Below are 21,801 nucleotides of genomic sequence, written 5' to 3' on the forward strand. Positions count from 1 at the left end.
GACTCTGGAGTGAGGCAACCATGAGCCACCAGGCCCCTAACTTCTTTCCTCTGGTCCTGTAGACGGTGGTGGGACACCAATGCTCCTTGGTAAATGCACCGTCTATGGGTGCCTCTGCCACTAACATCCTTCCCCTGCATCCCATCCTAGGGGCACATCGTCCCACCCTCAGACCATGAGGTGCCTACAAACACAGTCACGACCATGCTCATTCACTGGGGGAGGTGGGCGCTGTGAGCAGGGCTGTCCTCTCCTCAAGGGCAGGGTGGGACCAGCCCTCAGAGGCCTCCATGCGCCACACTGCACACTCTCAGAGCTGGGAGTGTGTGGTCCTCATTCTTGCTGCTGCTTCAGAGCACGAGAAAGGCAGAGGGAGGGTGACAAACCTGGCCTATCTTGTTCCAGCTACATCTGGGAGAGAAAGGGCCTTCCAGGGCAGCGTCGTCTATCCCACTGTGACATGGGGATGAGGTTTGTCCCACCTCTGGACTCGCCTCCTCATTCTGACATGTGAGTTTGTCCCTGACACTTCCTGAGCCTGAGGGAAATTTCAGCTTCTGAGCACACATCCCCTACCAGCTGCACAATGTCCAGGTGGAGAGAGAGTAGGATAGAACTGAGCAAGATCCTGAGAAGGGGGAGGTCTTTAGGTTTAGTTCACTGTGTCATGTTCTAAATGCTGTTGCTTGTTTGTGTCATGCTGTTATTAGGGAAATTGAAGGTGCAGTTAGGGAATTGGGGTGAGGCTGAGTACGCATGCTGGGGTCAACCTCCCTCCATGGCCCCATCCCATCTGGAAGTCAAAGCAGGCACTGGAAGAGTGGACCCTGATCCCTTCCATCCCCCTCAGGTACAGACAGGCTACTGCCCCTGCTCATGAGAAAAAACCATTTATTTTCTGAAAGAAAATTTCTGGTAGGAAGAAGCCTTTAGCACACAGAAGATGTGCTAACATGACAGAAAAATGTATTTATCTGCACGGTATGCATTTTTTTCTTGGAGAAGAGTTTTCCTCTCTGAAATGCTGTGAAAAGCATGTTCCACTTCGCCAGAAGAGGTGTATTTCTGAAGGAGACCGTGCCTTAGACAGCGGAGGGAATGGCCTGGGACCCTTGTCACTCTTGATCCATGTTGGCAGGCTCTGCCTGGAGGGGAACCTGACTCTCTGGGTGAGAAGGCCCACTTGCTGTTCCTGGGACTTGTCCACTTACTCTTATTTGGAGAGCTATGGCCCATCGGGGCAGCTTGGTGATAAGGGGGTGTATCTCTCCGCATTCTCCTTTGTTCTTGGTAGGAGAGAATTCTATGGTGGCAGTAATGTGGACCTAATGGGTCCTGTAATTCTGCTTTGTACCAATTTAACTCCGAGGCATGAGGTCCATAGTGAAGCACCATCTTCTCCTTTAGGATCTGGGAAACAGCTGTCATGAGAATCTGAGCCTCAATAGCACTGCTGTCCGTGGTCAATTTGCTTTTGATTGATTCTGGGCTCTGGATAGTGGCAGTTTCAGGCTTGCCTTTTTGCAGGAGCTCTTCTGGTTCTTTGTATTTATTGGGGAAAATCCACTGCAGAAAGAGCTTAATCCTTTTTTTGAAGTGGCTTTCTGAGGGAACCTGTCCCTTCTTTAGGATTAAATGTCGAAAGTTGCTTCTTAGGGATTCTGTTGATTCTTTTGTCTGGCCAGGATGGCTCATCCCTTGGGCTTGGTAAGCCCTCTGTTCTGCCAGTCCTTGATTAATCTGTCTTAATTTGGGCCTTGTATATTTCTCTCTCCCATCTTTGGGGACAGACTTCTTGCCCTGCCTCTTATATTTGAGCTGTCGCCTTATGCCCACCTTCTGCCCCTGGCTGCTCCCTTCACTTGATGTAGAATCATAGAATTTTTGGGAATTGGATGTGTCTCCACGGGATAACATCTGAGAATAGGACAGAGATTCCTGAGAAGCCAAGATGTTTGCGACAAGAAACATATTCGAGTGACAGTCTTTGAGGAGCGTATCAGTGGCACAGTCTTGAAGAAGTACACCAGTTTCACAGTCTTGAAGGAGCACACTGGTGACTCGGCCTTGAGCCTGATGCTGCTGGTCACTGAACCCTTGCAACGCAAGCTTATGAAACTGTGTCTCAAAGAGTAGATCTTCTGTATTTGAGGCAACAGATTTTGTATCCAGTGAGGGGCTTTTATTGGACCCTGGAGACCGTGATCTCCTGAAATCCATATTAATGGGTAGGGATTTGACCTGCTCACTAGGTTCCCTGGTGCCTTTCCCAGCAGAGTCTCCCTCCACAACCTCTTGGGCCCTGGAAGATGGGGAACATTCATCAAGGTCCACAACTATCACATTAGAGCAAGATTCTGGGGAGGCCTGCCCCCCAGTTCCCTTCTGTGGCTCATTCCAGGCCATTGTTGGACTTGGACTTGTCTCCAGGCTGCCTTGCTCAGTCTCCCGAACAGACTCACTGTGCCACATTCTGCCCACAGACTTGTATGTGGGGGCCTGAGAAGATAGCTTGTCTTCCTGTCCAGTCAGAGGGACATCTGAGGCCTTATGGGTGTCATCAGGTGTGGGTCCTCCCAGATCCCCCCGGGTTTCTTCAGTCGCCTCTGAGGGGACAGGGAGGGGACTCTCCAGTGGGGCAACTGCCTCTGTTGTTATCAGTTTCTCCCCTGCATGGGGCTGGGGAGGTTTTCCCAAACCCTGGGCTAATAGGGCTGTTGAACGGTCCCCAAACTCACAGGTGTCTTTCAATGTGGGCACTCGAGCCTTTTTCAACTTCAAGCAAAATATGAACTTGAGGACCTTGAAGAGTAGGCTCCACCTGTGCCTCACCCGAAACCTTGTTATAGCTGCTTCCAGCTCCTGCTTGGTATACGGACTGAGGACAAGAGACTCATGGGAGGTGATCATGGAGGCTTTCCCATCCTGAGAGGACTGTGGATTTTCTGTCTTCATGGGAGCATTTGTCTCTCCCAGAATGTCTAAAACAAGGCTGTCAGCAAGCCGCGAATGATAGACATTCACAGGGATTTCACTTTCATGGATTTGCTCTGCCTTCCTCTCTATAAGGACTCTTGAGACTACTGGATGCTTCCTGTCTGGGCTCCACTCGCTTTCTGACTCAGGTTTTGCTCTTGGATCCTCCACTGGAGGGTTGGCTGAGAACATGTGCAGATCTTTTAGGATCCTCCCCATATTCTGCCCCACATCATGGCACAAGTGTGTCCCTGGTAGGATTTGTGCTGGGAACTTGGACCTCATCTTCTGTGCATCCTGGCTGCTTTGGCCTAGGCCTGCAGAGGATCCGAAGGGCTCCTCCCTGCCCTGTGCCTGACTAGGCTTTGGGTATTGATCCTGAGGCTGCATCAGTTTCTGAGATACTTGGATTCTGCAGGGCAGGCCCCCCTGTTGCTGCATGAACCTTTCGGAAATGTGGTGCTCCAGTTTCTCCCGAACCTCAGGGCTGATCAAATACTCAGGAAGGATGGAGACAGCACTGTGGGTCTGGGACGACCTGTGGGCCTGGGAAGGCCTGGTCTCCTGGGGGAGGTTGGGAGTGACCTGGCTAAAGACTTGCTGACAATTTTTAACCAAAGAGGGTAGAGTTATCCCTCTTTCTAGTTGTTTTTTCCAAAAGTGACATTCGAGGTTTTCAATTGCTTTTGAACTGAAAGATGGTGCGTTATTTTGGACTGTAGGGCAAGATGTTTCAAAGGAGCCAATCCGGTATTGAGAAGATGATGACTGGACTAGGAGAGAGGGTAATAGATGGACAGTGGTTTTTAACTGAGCCTGAGGTCGTGGATGATATCGGGGTATGATTGGAGTCAAGGATTGGGGTTGGGCCTGGATCTCCACGTGAGCCCGAGGAGGTGGTTGAAACTGGGGCATGGTTGGAGTTGAGGGTTGTTGGTGGTCCTGGACCTCCATGGAAATCTCAGATGGTGGTGGACATTGAGGCATGGTTGCCCAACCTCTGTCCCTCCGGGGTAGGGGTCGGGCCTGGGTCTCCATGTGAGCCCGAACAGGTGGTTGAAACTGGGGCATGTTTGGAGTCCAGCGTAGGTGTTGGACCTGGGTCTCCACGTGAGCTTGAGAGTGTGGCGGTTGACACTGGGACATGGATGGAGTCCGGAGTAGGGGTGGAACCTGGGTCTCCATGTGAGCCCGAAGCGGTACTTGAAAGTGAGGCATAGTTTGAGCCAAGAGTTGGAATTGGACCTGGGTCTCCATGTGAGCTTGAGGTTGTGGTGGTTGATACTGAAGCATGGATGGAGTCCAGAGTAGGGGTGGAACCTGGGTCTCCCTATGGGCCCAAAATGGTGCTTGAAAGTGAGGCCTGGTTTGAGCCAAGAGTTGGGATTGGACCTGGGTCTCCATGTGAGTTCGAGGTGGTGGTTGAAACTGGGGCATGGTTGGAGTTGAGGGTTGTTGGTTATCCTGGATCTCCATGGAAACCTCAGATGGTGGTGGACATTGAGGCATGGTTGCAGTCCAGGGTAGGGGTCGGGCCTGGGTCTCCATGTGAACCCAAACAGGTGGTTGAAACTGGGGCATATTTGGAGTCCAAGGTAGGGGTTGGTTCTGAGTCTCCATGTGAGCTCGAGATTGTGGTGGTTGACACTGGGACCTGGATGGAGTCTGGAGTAGGGTTGGAACCTGGGTCTCCATGTGAGCCCGCGGTGGTGGTTGAAAATGAGGCATGGTTTGAGCCAAGGGTTGAGATCGGACCTGGGTCTCCACGTGAGCTCGAGGTGGTGGTTGACGTTGGGGCGTGGTTGGAGTCCAGGGTTGGGGGCGGGCCTGGTTCTCCATGTGAGTCTGAGGTGGTGGCTGAAAGTGAGGTATGGTTGGAGCCAAGAATTGCGGTCGGGCCTGGGACTCCATGTGAGCCCGAGCTGCTTGTTGAGAGTGTGGCATGGTTGAAGCCAAGCTTTTGGAGCTGGGCTGGGTCTCCATGGAAACATCAGATGATGGTTGACATTGGGGCATGGTTGGAGTCAAGGCTAGGGGTCGGGCATGTATCTCCACGCGAGCTCGAGGGGGTGTTTGAGAGTGATGCATGGTTGAAGCCAAGATTTTGGAGCTGGCCTGGGTCTCCATGGAAGCCTCAGATGATGGTTGACATTGGGGCATGGTTGGAGTCAAGGCTAGGGGTCGGGTCTGTGTCTCCATGCGAGCCCGAGGTGGTGTTTGAGAATGAAGCATGGTTGAAGCCAAGATTTTGGAGCTGGGCTGGGTCTCCATGGAAGCCTCAGATGATGGTTGACATTGGGGCATCATTGAAGTCAAAGGGAGGGGTTGGGCCTGCATCTCCATGTGACCCAGAGGTGATGGCTGCAACTGGGGCATGGTTGGAGTCAAGGATTGAGGTTGAGCCTGGGCTACAGGGTGGGTCAAGTGCTTGGCCAATGACAGTGGTGAAGTTACTTTAGGTGGAATTTGGAATGGTTTGGCTTTAGAGCGTTGATTAAATAAGACAGGGCATAACTCTAGAGCTGACCCAGGTACTGTGACAGCAGCTACGAGAGACTCACTGTGCAGAAAGGGGAGACCCCAGAAGAGCTGGCTGCTTGTCTTCAGTAGATGGTCCCCCAAAGAGTCAGGATATCGGGGCTTCTCAGCACCAAAGAGCTGTTCAAGTTTGCCTTTTATGCGCCAGAAGTGTTGGTGACCCAAGCTGTCCTGTTTGTGACTCAGTGATTCGATCCTCTTCCCCAAAGAATTCAGGTGGTAGCCTGTCTCCTCCTCTTCTTTCTCCTTTGAAAACTTCAGTACCACTCTCTTGGTGATTAGTATCTCCAGCAGCTCCTTGACATCAGGGTTGACAAAAGCGAGGCTACCAGCCTCTACCTGCCTGTTTCTGGGATTTCCCCAGAATGAGGCCTCTGGTGGGTAGAGGGGAAGACTTTCTTTCTGAGACTCTAAGTGTGTCAAGGTGGAGAAGCTCCAGGCTTTGTCTGCTTCCTGCCACCAGGCCAGGGCTGATCCAGGACTGTTTGAATGGACAAGCCCAGAGTTGGCTGGTCTCCAAGGGGAGTGTGGAGATGACCTGTGTCGGATGGTGCCCAGTGTGAGTGCCGTGGAGTCACCCTGAGTGGGACTCATCATGGAGCCTGATGGTGGTGGGGCAGAGCAGGGTGCTGGAGGTAGAGAGCAGGCTCTCGCATGAGGGGGGCTTGGTGGGGAAGGGGAAGGAGCCAGTGGCCAGGGTGAAAGGCTGTCCAGGGGAAATAAAGGCTCTGGTGTTGGAGAGGCACTCAGGGATGACTCTGAGTAAGTGGAAACTGAGCCTGGAGAAATGGTAGAAGCCCAAGGTAGAGGCTGCTTGGTCAGAGGAGCTGGGAAAGTGGTGGGAGCTGCCTCTTCCCTGCATGGTTGGTGGGCTCCAGCAGGCACTGCTTTGCAAATCTCACCAGGCGAATCTTGACATGAGACCTGATGAAAGCTGCCCTTGCCAGGGAACCTCCCCAGATGTCTGTAGGAGACATGAAGAACAAGCTTCAGCCAGGAGCCAGGAGGACCAGACAGGCCAGGCAGGGGTGGACATCTGCACCCCATAGCCCTGCAAGGCCCCAGTGCTGACTTCACAGTACTCCTGCTGCTCCTCACCCCAGGATGTTAGCCATACCCCGGCCCCGGGACTCCTCCTCCCAGCTCAGCCCCAGGCTGCCAGTATCCCTGGGTTCACACCATAGGCTCTAGGAGGAAGAATCACCTAGAAAGAAAGGGTAGATTCTCTACCTTTGCAGAAGTGAAGTCAGGTCCCACACCTCTTCCAGTGCGTCCAAGCAATCTCTGCAAGCTGGAAATCAGCAGACTGGGTCATGGTGGTGAAGATAGGAGCCTAGGGGTCTTATAGGAAGTTGAGTGCACTCTCTTTATGGGGACACCATTGGCATAGTGGAGCCCAAGCACCAGTGTCCAACACCACATGATCCCTGAGTGTGATGGTGAAGCTCGTGAAATGGTTTATCACTTAAAACTTTTTCCATATCCTTTACTCCTTGCTGCCCTCACAACCTACCTGTAGGCGAAATGTGCAGGCATCACTTTGCAGTTGAATGTGAGCCAAGTTAAACCATGTGTCCTACGTTTCCTGGAAGGCTCACTTCCCAGTCCAGGTGCTATTAGTCCAATGCACCCCACATGCCCTTTTGGTACAGAGTCTTTTCCAGGCCCCTCATAGCTTCACTCTACACATTGGTTCTGGGAAGTATCTGGATTCTGCTCTACTTCCCACAAGCCTCCCTGGGGGTTCTGTTTCTCAAGGGAGGAGTCCTGCCACTGGCCCCCCTCAGAATCCGTTCAACTGAGCCCCATGGCCAAAGAGATAGAGACTAGCACTTTAGGCCCTCATAGCTGGATGTCAGGACTCACCTTTCAAAGCTTTATTTCTCTTGCTGATCCTGCCTCTTTGCCTTCGTTCCATTCGAAGCTGAGAGAGAGAGAAAATGAGGACTTAAGACACAAATCTCAGTCCCCTCTCGCTAGACAAGCATCAGCCACTAGTGTCCATACATAATATGACTATCTACATTTCAGTGACAGAGCTCTGTGATTTTTCTTTCCTTTCACTCATTCTTAAAGTGGATAAAATATTTTCTGTTTTCCTTCTTTGAAGAACAAAAGATGACTTTCAATGTGAGATGCACTCTGTACTTCTTTCGTCACTGTTCCTCTGCTCAAGAAATTCACAGATTCTCAGACTGTGGGTGAATCTGAGTTCCATCAGGTAGATTTCTGCTTCCTGATACCAGCCCTGTCCCCCAGCCCCTGTTCTGAGGCTCTCAGGCTCTCAGCACTGCCAGCAGATCAGTCCTGAGACGCTGTTCATAGCTGCTGAACTAGGGCTCAGAGTCCTGCGCTCTGGCTGAGGTTGAACTAAGTATCCAGTCCTCAGCTTTTGTCGCTTTGTTTGGACATGCCCTGGAGCCCCTACCACACCTGGACAACTGATCTGAGATCTTTGGGTAGAAATCCTAGTGTTCACTCTATCTTCTGCCCAGCGTGGTTTGTGCCTAAAGGCATAATGTTCTATTCTTCCTTGAAAATAGATGTCCTGTTCTTTCCCACCTTAAGAATCTCTGGTTGATTTCACACCAGTCAGAATGGCTGCTATCCAAAAGTCTACAAGCAATAAATGCTGGAGAGGGTGTGGAGAAAAGGGAACCCTCTTACACTGTTGGTGGGAATGCAAACTAGTACAGCCACTATGGAGAACAGTGTGGAGATTCCTTAAAAAACTGGGAATAGAACTGCCATATGACCCAGCAATCCCACTGCTGGGCATATACACCGAGGAAACCAGAATTGAAAGAGACGCGTGTACCCCAATGTTCATCGCAGCACTGTTTACAATAGCCAGGACATGGAAGCAACCTAGATGTCCATCAGCAGACGAATGGATAAGGAAGCTGTGGTACATATACACAATGGAATATTACTCAGCCATTAAAAAGAATACATTTGAATCGGTTCTACTGAGATGAATGAAACTGGAGCCCATTATACAGAGTGAAGTAAGTCAGAAAGAAAAACAACAATACAGTATACTAATGCATATATATGGAATTTGAAAGATGGTAACGATAACCCTATATGCGAGACAGAATAAGAGACACAGATGCACGGAACAATTTTATGGACTCTGAGGCAGAAGGTGAGGGTGGGACGTTCTGGGAGAATAGCATTGAAACATGTATATTATCATATGTGAAACAGAACACCATTCCATGTTCGATGCATGTGACAAGGGCTCAGGGCCGGGGCAATGGGATGATCCAGAAGGATGGGATGGGGAGGGAGGTGGGTGGGGGGTCCAGGAAGGGGAACACATGTAAACCCATGGCTGATTCATGTCAATGTATGGCAAAAACTATTACAATATTGTAAAGTAATTAGCCCCCAACTAAAATAAATAAATTTATAAAAAAAAAAAAAAAAGAATCTCTGGTTGATTTAGAAAAGTAGAAATAATAATAAAAAAGATTCTATATGCTTGTGAGTCTGGATCAAGGGTTCCTTACCTTCCTGATGTTTCCATGTTTCCTAGGCGGAGGAAAGAATGGGTTATTCTCGAAGTAGGGAAGGATCAGGAAAAAAAGCCCCAGTCCACACAGAAAGGCGAGGATGGTATCGATCGCCCAGAAAGGGGAGCTGGAGTTCAGCCAGCTATCAAAAATGCTTTTCAGAGAAAAGAGAGGATTCTCCTTCATCTGAATCATACTGTTACCCTCAGGCAACTGAGCACAGGGTGTGCACTTGGGGACTAAAGTACTATGCTCACATCATAGAGATGTGGTCTGGTCACAAAGGGCCTTTGGGGTAAAAGGGAGTAGCAGAGGAGGAGGATAGACTATAGCCCCTCCCTAACCATCTGGCCCCACAGCTTCATTCATTTCCCTTCCTCTGAGCCTTCCCCTCCTACCTTCTCATCCTGTTAGGGACATTAGTCAAGTGTTGCTTCTTTCCACCTAGAGCTCAGAGAATTCCTCATGCCTTTGATATCATTGCTTGAGTCCCATCAATACTTTAAAAAAACTGGAGTTCTCCCTGTTCAGTTCAGTTCAGTTGCTCAGTCGTGTCCGACTCTTGCGACCCCATGAATCGCAGCACGCCAGGCCTCCCTGTCCATCACCAACTCCCCGAGTTTACCCAAACCCATGTCCATCGAGTCGGTGATGCCATCCAGCCATCTCATCCTCTGTCGTCCTCTTCTCCTCCTGCCCCCAATCCTTCCCAGCATCAGGGTCTTTTCCAATGAGTCAACTCTTTGCATGAGGTGGTCAAAGTATTGGAGTTTCAGCTTCAACATCAGTCCTTCCAATGAACACCCAGGACTGATCTCCTTTAGGATGGAATGGTTGGATCTTCTTGCAGTCCAAGGGACTCTCAAGAGTCTTCTCCAACACCACAGTTCAAAAGCGTCAATTCTTTGGCACTCAGCTTTCTTTATAGTCCAACTCTCACGTCCATACATGACCACTGGAAGAACCATAGGCTTGACTAGATGGACATTTGTTGGCAAAGTAATGTCTCTGCTTTTTATTTATGTATTTTTTAAATTTTTTAAAATTATTTTATTTTCTATTTTTTATCTTTACAATATTGTATTTGTTCTGCCATACACTGACGTGAATCCACCATGGGTATACATGTTTTCCCCTTCCAGAATCCCCCTTCCACCTCCCTCCCCATCCCATCCCTGCGGGCCTTCCCGGTGCACCAGCCCCGAGCACCCTGTATCATGCATTGAACCTGGACTCGCGATTCGTTTCACATATTTTAATTTACATGCTTCCATGTCATTCTCCCATATCGTCCTGCCCTTGCCCTCTCCCATACAGTCCATAATACTGTTCTATTTTTCTGTGACTCTTTTGATGTCTCTCATACAGGGTTATCTTCACCAATTGACTAAATACCATACATGTGTGTTAGTATACTGTATTGGTGTTTTTCTTTCTGGCTTACTTCACTCTATATAATAGGCTCCAGTTTCATCCACCTCATTAGAACTGATTCAAATGTATTCTTTTTAATGGCTGAGTTGTCTCTGCTTTTTAATATGCTGTCTAGGTTGGTCATAACCTTCCTTCCAAGGAGTAAGCATTTTTTAATTTCATGGCTGCAGTCACCATCTGCAGTGATTTTGGAGCCCAGGAAAATAAAGTCAGCCATTGTTGCCACTGTTTCCCCATCTATTTCCCATGAAGCGATGGGTCCAGATGCCATGATCTCTGATTTCTGAATGTTGAGCTTTAAGCCAACTTTTTCACTTTCCTCTTTCACTTTCATCGAGAGACTCTTTAGTTCTTCCTCACTTTCTGCCATAAGAGTGGTGTCATCTGCATATCTGAGGTTATTGATATTTCTCCTGGCAATCTTGATTCCAGCTTGTGCTTCCTCAGTTACATGTATTTTTAAAAATTAGAGACACCTGTTCCCCAATGTTCATTGCACTGTTTACAATAGCTAGGGCTTGGAAGCAACCTAGATGTCCATTGGCAGATGAATGGATAAGCAAGCTGTGGTACATATACACAATGGAATATTACTCAGCTATTAAAAAGAATGCATTTGAATTAGTGCTAATGAGGTGGATGAAACTGGAGTCGATTATACAGAGTGAAGTAAGTCAGAAATAAAAACACCAATGCAGTATATTAACACATATATATGGAATTTAGAAAGATGGTAATGATGACCCTATATGCAAGACAGCAAAAGAGACACAGATGTAAAGAACAGACTTTTGGACTCTGTGGGAAAAGGTGAGGGTGGGATAATTTGAGAGAATAGCATTGAAAAATGTATATTACCATATGTGAAATAGATCGCCAGTCCAGGTTCAATGCATGAGACAGGGCACTCAGGGCCGGTGCACTGGGACGACCCTGAGGGATGGGATGGGGAGGGAGGTGGGAGGAGGGTTCTGGATGGGGGGCGCATATGTACCCATGGCTGATTCATGTCAATGTATGGCAAAAACCACTACAATATTGTAAAGTCAGCAGCTTCCAATGAAAATAAATTAATTTACAAAAAAAATTATTGTTTTAACAATAGGTGAGGCATGGAAAAAACCTAAGTGTCCACTGATGGATGAATGGATAAAGAAGTTATGGCATATATATTAAACAAAATATTATTCAGCCATAAAAAAATGAGGAAAGCCTACTATTTGTGACAGTGTGGATAGAATTTGAAGACATTATGCTAAGTGAAATAAATCAGATAGAGACGGCAAAGACTATACAATCTCACCTTTTTGTGAGATCTAAAAGAAATATGAACAAAAACACCCAAACTCATAGAAAAAGAGATCTGACTCATGGTTAGCAACGGTGGAGTTTCGAGGGGGAAGCAATTGTAGAAAGGTAGTGAAAAGGTACGAGCTTTCAGTTATAAGATAAACAAGTACTAGAGATGTAACATACAACATGATGACTATAGCTCACCCTGCTGTATGATACATAAGAAACTTCTTAAGATGGTAGACCCTAAGAATTCTTATCACTAGGAGAAGCTCTTTTTCTCAATTCTTTTCTTTTTATTGTATGTGAGAATGGAAGTCAGTTGAACCAATTGCAGTAGTCATTTCACAACATACGTAAATAAAGTCATCATTCTGTATGCCTTAAACATATACAGTGATGTATATTAATTATTTTTCAATAAAACAGGAAATTAAAAGAAAAATCTGACACAATTGCAGACTTCCGACTTACAGAACCGAGATTACAAATGGATGTTTTTATAAGCCACTATGCTGTTCTCAGTTGCTAAGTTGTGTCAGACTCTTTGCGACCCTATGGACTGTAGACTGCCAGGCTCCTCTGTCCATGGGATTTTCCAGGCAAGAATACTGGAGTGGGTTGCCATTTCCTCCGCCAGGGGATCTTCCCAACTCAGGGATCAAACCCATGTCTCCTGCGTTGGCAGGCAGATTCTTTACCACTGAGCTACCTGGGAAGCCATAAGCCCCTATATATTTGTTGTAATTCCTTACAACAGCAATAGAAAAATACCTTATTTTAAGTAAAAATGAGAAGGCACGGGGGTAATGAGCAGGGAACTGGCATGACTCCTGCTTTAAAGCAAATACTCAGACAGCTATATGGAGAGTAACATAGAGCATATGAGGTGGGAGCTGAGATCAGTCTGGAGGTCTAGGGAAGAAGGACCAGGGGGTAGTAGTGGGAAACCTACCAGGTGCCAGGCCCAGCCAGGGGCATGGCCTGGGAAGTTAAAACAAGAAAGACAGGGTCCCTGTTCTCAAGGAGGAACTAGTCTGTGTGTGTGTGTGTGTGTGTGTGTGTGTGTGCGCACACACATGTGTGTGTCTGTGTGTGAACTGTGGTATACATTTGTTGTGTGTGTGTGTGTGTATGCATGTGAAGTTTGGTATACATGTGTTATGTGTGTGTGGTGTGAGAATTCTGGGGACCTAGTTGTTTGTCTTTGATTATTGAGTGTTAACTGATACACTAATAGGCAAGGAACAGGGATACTGGAACAACCCCTCCAATGAAGCAGCGTCTATTCAAAATGCCTGTAGCACCTCTGTAGAGAAATACCATACCAAATTACGACCCTACAAATAATTACAAATAAATATTCTTTCCCTCCCGAATTTGGCATCATAAGCATTTCACCAAGTCGTAAACTCTCCTTTCTTTAGTGAGGACTCTTCGCTCATAAGTTTTGGTCTATTTTTCTCCTCTTTCAATCTTAAGAAATACAATTTTTCCCTGTTACTCAGCTTGCCGAATAAGCCTACAAATTAGATAGATGACCTGAGCCGGGAGAAACCCAAAGTGAGCTCCGGAGAGTGAAACCCTCTAAAGTTGTAATCATTCTAAACTGATCGGGCAGACTCAGAGGTCAGAGGTCATATGTGAGTTTTCTTTCCACTTTTCCCAAGCGCCTCCTGTGGCACTGGGAAATCAGAGAGTTTGTCAGTGACCTGGAAGGAGCTGGGCCCAATCTTGACCTTTGAGTTGCATCAAGTCATCTCAGATCTATGGTTGATTTAAATCTTGGAATCAAGAACCAGAAAGACTTCAAGAACTGATTCTTGATTCCAAAGTCAAAGATTCCCAGACTTCAGAGCTTTACACTTAGGGAACACCAAAGCTTTAGAATCATACACTTTCAGAACTAGAACTAGAGTGGTCCAGCCCTCTGGAAATGAAGTATAGTGGGACCCCTCAGGTGGAGACACACCTCCCTTCTTTGCTCCTCTGTCCTTCTCCCCTTCCTCCTCCTCCCCATTCTCATCGCCCTCAACTCCCCCATACTTCCTCACTTTCCTCGTTGAGCATCCCCCAGCCAGTTATCCAGCAGGATGAGTTACTGGGGAGCTTCATGCCAGGGACTGGAAGGCAGGCAGGGATGATGTAGGGGGTGAAGTTCACAGGAAAGAGCAGCTGCAACATGGCAATATCACTCCCGAAGGGATGTAACTTCTCGAAGTCTGGGTGTGTGATAATCCGGCTCACGGATACCACCCGGGTCTGAGGGGTGTGCTGGTACAGCCTGGTGCTTCCTGACAGAACCCGGTAATTCCCCGGGGCTTTGGATTCCCTGGAGAAGGAAAGGCGCTCTGTCACCATCATCTCCAAGTGGGGACTAGCTCCTTCCCTGCATCCTCATCTAACTGCCCACACCCCTCTGGACCCCTCCACCCCACATGACACCAGACAGCCTTTGTCTCCCCATTTCTAATGTTCAGGAGCCCTTCTTTCTTGAGGCTAATTGATACCCTACTTACAGTTTCAGACATATGGCTGGCTTCTCCATGACACACTAGAATTGCAGAAGCACTGCCTTGTTCTGGAAAGGTCCTCGGTGGGGTCATCAAATGAAGGCCTTTTGATTGTACACAGCAGGCATTCTGGCTCAGTCCCAGCTCTAACATTACCCTTCCTGAGACTCCATACAACCTACCTTCTGGCCCCATACTCTTGCTAACCATCCCTTTTCTTTAAACTTATCCATGCCCAAGGCCTGCTTCTCCACTTAGTTCCAAGGACAAAAGATTTGTTAAATCAATGAGCAAATGGGTGCAGGAAACGGAACCTTGCCTGGTTCCTCCACCACAGGTGCTGAAACTTCCCACCTCCTTGACTGTCTTCATGGCTCATCTACTTGGAGACCCTCTCTCATGTTCCCCTCACCCAACACTTCCCCTCCAGCAAGCCCTCCCTCTCCACAGCCCTTCTCCTGAACCCCCCACCCCATTTGCTCTGCCCTTCTCATCCATGCTGGGCTTTCTCTTCCGACAGGATGGAGACATGGTGAGGTGGGATTTGCCATCCCTGATGCCACCAAGGGGCTTGCACGGAGCATGGCACAGAGTGGGCGCCAATAGACTCTGAGCTCTCAAAGCTCCAGTGCCCACACATGTGCTATGATGCCTGAACTCCCTGGTGACCCCTCATCTGTTCAGAAGCCTGGCACTGAGCCAGCCCCACAGGGCAAGGTAAATTGGACTCCTGAGCGGCCTTGTCACGCTCCCAGGGAGCCCACCTCCTCCTTATGCAGCCTGGCACCACGGCTGCCTGCATGCACGCCAGTGACCATGACTCCTCCCGTGCACACAGTTTCTCAGGACTAATAAGAAGAATCGCCCAGCTGCTGGTCACACATGAGGTCCCAGGCCCCTGCCGAGAGTTTGACACCTGGAAATAAGGGGACACTGAGAAGAAGCTGTGATCTGAGATGGGTCCACACCACAGGGCAGTGAGGATGGACACTGTCAGTCTCCTGAGGCACACCTGTGTTGCGGAACAGATACAGGGGCCAAGGGCGGAGCATGAGGAGGATCTGGGCAGGTGAGCGGGGAGGACAGTCCAGGTGGAGGGTACACAGGCCAAAGGCTGGAGTGAAACACCTCTGAAGGCCACACAGTGCCCAGAGGAAAGCCCAGAGGAGCTAACGTGGGACAACCATCATTCCTTTTCTCGTCTTCCCCTGCATCGCCCTCCCCTGCCAGAGCCTGTGCTGGCAGCCTAGGAAGGAGACTCACTTGACAAAGCAGTGGGCGGTGGTAAGGAGCCAGCTGGAGTTAATGAGGACAGCTCCACAGACGTGCGAGCCCTGGGACTGCAGGCTGGCCTGCCACGGCCATTGGCCAGCCTCCACGTCCCGGCCACCGTAGATCCTCCCCATCACCTTGGATTTCCCACACACTGTGGAAACTCCTCTGCCACCTACAATAGAGACACTGTTGGCGCCCCAAAAGTCACAACCAGGAAGGCCTCCCCGCTTCATAGATGGGAAACCAAGGCCAGGCGTCCAGTGGCCTAGCCAAAATGACAGGACTCTGCCTTCACTGGCCGCCACTGAGGAATGGAGAGCAGAGCACAACAGAGAAAGCCCTGTGGGGATGAGGACCCAGGGGTCTGGTGGGGTGGGGCAAGGAGGGACCAGCTCACAGGAGCATCTCCAGGCAGATGGACATCCTTGAGCAACGCTGCCAAGGGCTGGCTGCACACATCACAGACCTTATTTCTGTCAACTAGCTGCCTCAATGCCTTGTCTTGTAGATCAAAGAACTAAAGGTCTCAGAAGTTGCCAACATTACTTTCTCAAGATCATGGCTTGTAAGGGCCTGTGCTCCCTCCACTTTACCCCATGTCTTAGGGAGGGAGATTTGCAGGCTGATGTCTGTTGTGCTGTGTGATCTGGGGCAAGTCACACCCTTCTTTGACTCTGCAGGAGTCTCCATTTCTAAAAGAAGGAATGGGTTAATGAGGACAGCCCTGGTTCTAGGACTCACACCTGGGAGGGCAGGGGTTGCCCAGGCCCTCTGAGACCGGGCATCCTGGTCTAGGGCCTGGGCTCCCAGGGCCTCAGTGAGCGGAATGAGACCCCTGATCCCTGGACTCAGGCCCATTCACTCAGTAGTCCTAGTGCTTCCCTCCACCCAGCCTCCAACCTCAGGGCCAGACCCTGTTAGTCCCCACTCCCAGAGACCCACAAAGGGCCTGGGTCTTTTCCCACCCAGAGGCCTCAGAGTGGAGGGCCTGAGCCACCTGTGTGGAGGGGATCTCTGGGCTGCCTGGTTGGAAGGAAGGGCAAAGAAACGATGAGACTTACTGGCTCAGGACACCCAGGCCCTGGTCACAGCCGGCCACCCTCAGGCCCTGTAGCCTAGGGGATCTTGGCCCGAATGGAGGCCCCAACGAACCCGTAGCTTCCGGGGCCAACCGCTGCGCTCGCCAAGTCCGAACGCCGCCCCTCAACGCTCGCCCTTCGTCTGCAGTTGGGCCAGGGGCGGCCGTGGCTGGGGACCCTCGCAGCTCCGGGGCGGCCACGTTCAGCAGCAGCAGCCACAGAAGAGACGCAGACTTGCCAAGCACTTGGGTGAGTCCCGCCTCCCTGCCCATTGCCAGGGTTACTGAACCCACCCTGACCCCACCCTGCTCTGGCCCCGCCCCAGACCAACCCCAATCCCACCCTGATCTTCTTAATAACTTGATAAACAACTCTACTTCAACATAATTTTTAAACCATGAAGTTCATTTATACAAAGGACAAGTCAATGATTTTCACTAAATGTTTTAAAAACTTATTGATTTATACTTAAATAAACCTTTTATTTTAGAATAGTTTTAGATGTATGGAAAAACTGCGATGATAATACAAGGAGTTCCAATATTCCCCCTCACCCTGTTTCCCCTAATGATAAGATCTTTGTATTACTCTGGCACATTTGTCACAACTACTGAGCCAATACTGATACATTAATATTAACCTAAGTCCATTCTTTCTTTATTTTTTTTCAATCTTTTAAGTTTAAGGTGCATAGCATAGTGACTTGGAGAAGGAAATGGCAACCCACTCCAGTATTCTTGCCTGGAGAATCCCAGGGACAGAGGAGCCTGGTGGGCTGCTGTCTATGGGGTCTCACAGAGTCAGACATGACTGAAGTGACTTAGCAGCAGCAGCGGCATAGGTACAAAATTTAAGAAATAGGAAAAAAAAATGTGTTTCCCAGTGATGACAAGTCAGGAATTACTCTAACAAGTTTCCTGTATAATATAGAGCAGTGTTAATTATATTCATCATGTTGTGTATTACATTCCTAGTATTTATCTTATAACTGGAAGTTTGCTTCTTTGACTATAGCTATAATTCCTACCTCCCCATTCTTGGCTTCTCGTAACCACAAATTTGACATCTCTTTTTCTGTGAATTTGCTTGTTTTTGAAGTATAATTGACCTACAATGCTGTTAGTTGCTGGTACACAACATAGTGATTGGATATTTCTACGCATTTCAAAATAATAGGTATAGTTACGATATGTCACATATTCCCCACAGTGTAAATTGCTTACCCATTTCATACTCATTTATTGGCAATTGGAACTTCAAAAAAATACGTTTATTTATTTATTCTTTTTGGCTGTGCTGGGTCTTTGTTTCTCCACAAGGGATTTGTCTAGTTGTGGAGAGCAGGGGGTACTCTTTGTTGGGGTGGGCAGGCTTCTCATTGTGGTGGCTTCTCTTGTGGAGCACATTTTCTAGGGCGTAGAAGCTTCAGTAATTGAGGCGCACTGTCTTAGTTGCCCCATAGCATGTGTTATCTTCCTAGACCAGGGAGCGAACACATGTCTGCTGCATTGGCAGGCAGATTCTTAATCACTGGCCACCACGGAACTCTGGGAACTGGAACTTTGTACCTCTTAATCTCCCTCAGCTTTTGCTTTCTTCCTCCCATCCCTCTCCCTTCTGGTAAGCACGTGTTTGTGTCTACAACTCTGTTTATGTTTTGTTATGTTTGTTCATTTATCTTTTAGATTCCACAAGAAGTGTAATCATACAGTACTTGTCTTTGTCTGACTTATATCACTTAGCATAATAGTTTCTTGGCTTCCCAGGTGACACTAGTGGTGAAGAACCCACCTGCCAATGCAGGAGACACAAAAGAAGCAAGTTCTAACTTTGGGTAGTGACGATCCCCTGGAGGAGGGCATGGCAATTTACCCCCAGCTGCCCCAGCCCAGTGTTCTTGCCTTGAGAATCCCATGGACAGAGGAGGCTGATATGCTTTGGCACTCAGCTTTCTTTATAGTCCAACTCTCACATCCATACATGACTACTGGAAAAAGCATAGCTTTGACTAGATGGACCTTTGTTGACAAAGCAATGTATCTGCTTTTGAATGTGCTGTCTAGACTGGTCATAGCTTTTCTTCCAAGGAGCAAGTGTCTTTTAATTTCATGGCTGCAGTCACCATCTGCAGTGATTTTGGAGCCCCAAATAAATAAAATCTCTCACTGTTTCCATTGTTTCCCCATCTATTTGCCATGAAGCAATGGGACTGGATGCCATGACTTTAGTTTTCTGAATGTTGAGTTTTAGCCAGCTCTTTCACTCTCCTCTTTCACTTTCATCAAGAGGCTCTTTAGTTCTTCACTTTCTGCCATAAGGGTGGTGTCATCTGCATATCTGAGGTTATTGATATTTCCCTTGGCAATCTTGATTCCGGCTTGTGCTTCATCCAGCCCGGCATTTCGCATGATGTACACTGCATATAAGTTAAATAAGCAATATATGTGGACGGACCCTCATCATTCTGAATCATTGCATTGTTCCTACCAGGTGGGTCAAAGAATTCCCATCAAGGTTGGGGATTCTCAGCAGAAATCATGTGTATGGATAGAGGAGTGTGTGCACCTTAGGCTAGTGGGCACTCCTTCAGCATTTGTGTGGTCCTAGCATTTGGGCCCCTGGAAGGGTGGGTCTGGTGGACAGATGGCATGCAGAGGAGAACGTTTAGAGGTGTGTTGTTGGTGTAGCAGGCAGCAGTCAAAAGTCATGGTGCTTCCTGGATAAGAGGTCAGATAACCAAGTGCTCTCTCAGGAAAAAGCCCTGAGAGTCGGTTGGACAGCTCCAGGTTTTGCTGGCTATTCTATGGCACAGCTGATGGGCAAGGACAACTCCACATTGGGTCCAGGTGGTGAAAGTCTACACAGTCTTGTGTTCCCGAACCCAACTGCCCCAGGAGACGTGGGGGCTATTGAGTATCAATCTGGTCAGCTGTATCGCTAGGTCTCAACAAACCAGTGTATGTGTGCTCAGTCATGTCTGACTCTTTGAGACCTCATGGACTGCAGCCTGCCAGGCTCCTCTGTCCACGGGATTTCCCAGGCAAGAATACTGGAGTGCATTTCCATTTCCTCCTTCAGGGGATCTTCCTCACCCAGGGACCGAACTCAGGGATCCAGGGATCAATCTGCACGGCAGGTGGATTTTTTCTGGTAAGGTACCAGGAAAGGCCCTCAACTAGCCTAGCTCCATGGAAACCTAACTTCTCAGGACCTCTGGGGATCAGTGAACTGACAAGGACGAAGGTGGGTGTTTTGCAGAAAGTTTTCACTTTCGTCTCAGGTTCAAAGAATTTGTTAACAAAATAAGCCACTTGTTATACACGAAGAAACAATAACAAAATTTATTAGAGAATTATCTAGCTTTCTTTCAATATACTAATGTTACAAGAAAAGAGAAATAGAAACAGCAGAGGATATATCACCAAACTGGATTTTGACCAACATCCAGAATTAAACAGTACTGGGAAGTCCCTTGACATAGCACATCTGGAGTCCCCGTTAGGAAAAGTTCCCAGGCAATGCATCTGCTCCGAGTGAGACTTCAAAGATTGCACTTTGGGATTCCAGTTTATAATCCCAGGATGCAAACTGATACCGTCATCAATCTGTGAGCAATTGCAGCTAAATTTCATGTTAATGCTATTTGTTTGTCGTGTAAAACTTGGAATATTGTTAGGCCTGGGGCTTGGTTGACCTGTGTCCCTCGGGGGCTCAACAACTTCAAGACTTGTCTCCTATCTTGTCTATGGTTCTGCAATGCTTGCACTCACAATAGACAATCAGGGCACTCACAGTCAGGGCAGTGTCCAGGCAAGTTAGAAGCAAGGTCAGAGGCCTGATCTGCTTTGTCTCTGAAGCCTGAACAAGACTATTTATTTAATTTCCCTAGTAGTGAGGAGGCTTTGTCCCTGAGAGAGAGCATTGAGGACTAAGAATTGGGGAGCCTGGGGAGTCCCACTCTGAGGAAATACGGCTCTGATGTTCCCAAATCCTTTAGACATGTTCTTTGTTCTTTTGTGAAGGCTTAGGATTCTTCTAGCAGAGGGAAGCTCATCTCAGTTTCATGTTTCTTTGATAGGATGAAATGACCCCTCCCCCCTTTTTTTAACTATTCAACAGGAAGCTGCCACACCATCAGATGGAGCCATGTGATCAGTGTGGACACCAGCTGACCCAACAGCTACCTTCTGCCTCCCCTGGATTCACCCAAGAATTTCTGAACCATCTTAACGGTGAGTCTTCTGGCCTTTTCTCCCTCACTGTGAATCCTCCTGCTAACAAAACATGCTGTGAAAATTAAGAAAAGCAAACCTTCATAATTGGAGCCTGGAAGGTCTACAGAGGGAGCTCTCAGGCCCTGTCATTCATCCTTAATTACTGCAACAGGAAGAAGGCATTTACAGATCCCAACAGGAAGAAATATACCTTGTATTCGCAAACAAGTGCAGCCACATTACCACTCAAGGAGGAGGGAGGGAAGACTTCCCTTTTGGCCAGCAACAAACCCAGCTAATAGAAAATTCTGCAGTTTAGCAAATGAGAAGCCATTGTCACCTGAATGCTTCCTTTCCTCCACTGAAGTTACACTTGTTCCCGTGCTGATGACTTACCTCCTTGTCCTGCCCTCCTTACCTGAGAAGCCCTCCATGATGTGTAACTCCTTGAAGTATCTCCCTGTCTTCTGAATGAAATGCTGCCTGGTTTCATGAATCATTTACTAGAGTCAATTTATTTTAAATTTGAAGTAAATCTTCAAATTTACTTAGTCAACTTTTGTTTTTTAATGTACTGGTGGCAGCGGTGGGATCTCAAGGGAATTTCTGATGACATTTGGAGACAAGGAGAAACAACTGTGGTGCCCACACATCCTCTGAGTTCACTGTCTTTCTTGCCATTCGTGGAGGTTGTTAGTAAGCTCCTCTTGGTTTGGGTTCCATTCTCTTTGTATTTGTGCCCCTAATCTAGTTGGCTTTCTTTTCAGGGTAGATAGGCTCGGCTGGCAGATCATTCTGCCTGAGGCCAAACCTGTAGCTTATTAAATCAAATTTCCAGTGCACAGTAACATTTCTTGGTGGTTGCCAATCTATTTTTGAGTGGTAAACCCTAGCCCCTAATTTTGTTTGCTAGATTCCAAGTTGGGAACTGCTGACGATGCAGTCTCTATTTCCCCGTGTG

General features: G+C 48.1%; 2 protein-coding genes across 3 annotated transcripts; both read right to left on the reverse strand.

Annotated features, from left to right (window-relative positions):
• Window positions 1–874: 874 nt before the first annotated feature.
• Window positions 875–9,511, reverse strand: LOC145514540 (spermatogenesis-associated protein 31A6-like). 2 transcript variants are annotated; one of them, XM_081512529.1, is made up of 5 exons: window positions 9,030–9,311; window positions 7,381–7,438; window positions 6,745–6,805; window positions 5,020–6,478; window positions 875–4,875 (listed from the first exon to the last, which is right to left on the reverse strand). In XM_081512529.1, the coding sequence occupies exons 1-5, from the start codon at window positions 9,225–9,227 to the stop codon at window positions 949–951; spliced, it is 5,703 nt and encodes a 1,900-aa protein (XP_081368655.1). In that variant the 5' UTR covers window positions 9,228–9,311; the 3' UTR covers window positions 875–948. The 2 variants fall into 2 exon arrangements, with proteins under 2 accessions (XP_081368655.1, XP_081368644.1); XM_081512518.1 differs by having other exon boundaries at window positions 875–6,478; window positions 9,030–9,511.
• A 2,536-nt stretch (window positions 9,512–12,047) lies between these two features.
• Window positions 12,048–16,922, reverse strand: LOC145514567 (putative serine protease 47). Its single transcript, XM_081512650.1, has 3 exons — window positions 16,700–16,922; window positions 15,536–15,719; window positions 12,048–14,091 (listed from the first exon to the last, which is right to left on the reverse strand). Exons 1-3 carry the CDS (start codon window positions 16,896–16,898, stop codon window positions 13,791–13,793), a joined length of 684 nt encoding a protein of 227 aa, XP_081368776.1. The 5' UTR covers window positions 16,899–16,922; the 3' UTR covers window positions 12,048–13,790.
• Window positions 16,923–21,801: the final 4,879 nt, after the last annotated feature.

This window comes from Giraffa tippelskirchi, chromosome 1, assembly GCF_054371585.1.
Source record: "Giraffa tippelskirchi isolate mGirTip1 chromosome 1, T2T-mGirTip1v1.2.pri, whole genome shotgun sequence".
Classification (NCBI taxonomy): Eukaryota; Metazoa; Chordata; class Mammalia; order Artiodactyla; family Giraffidae; genus Giraffa; species Giraffa tippelskirchi.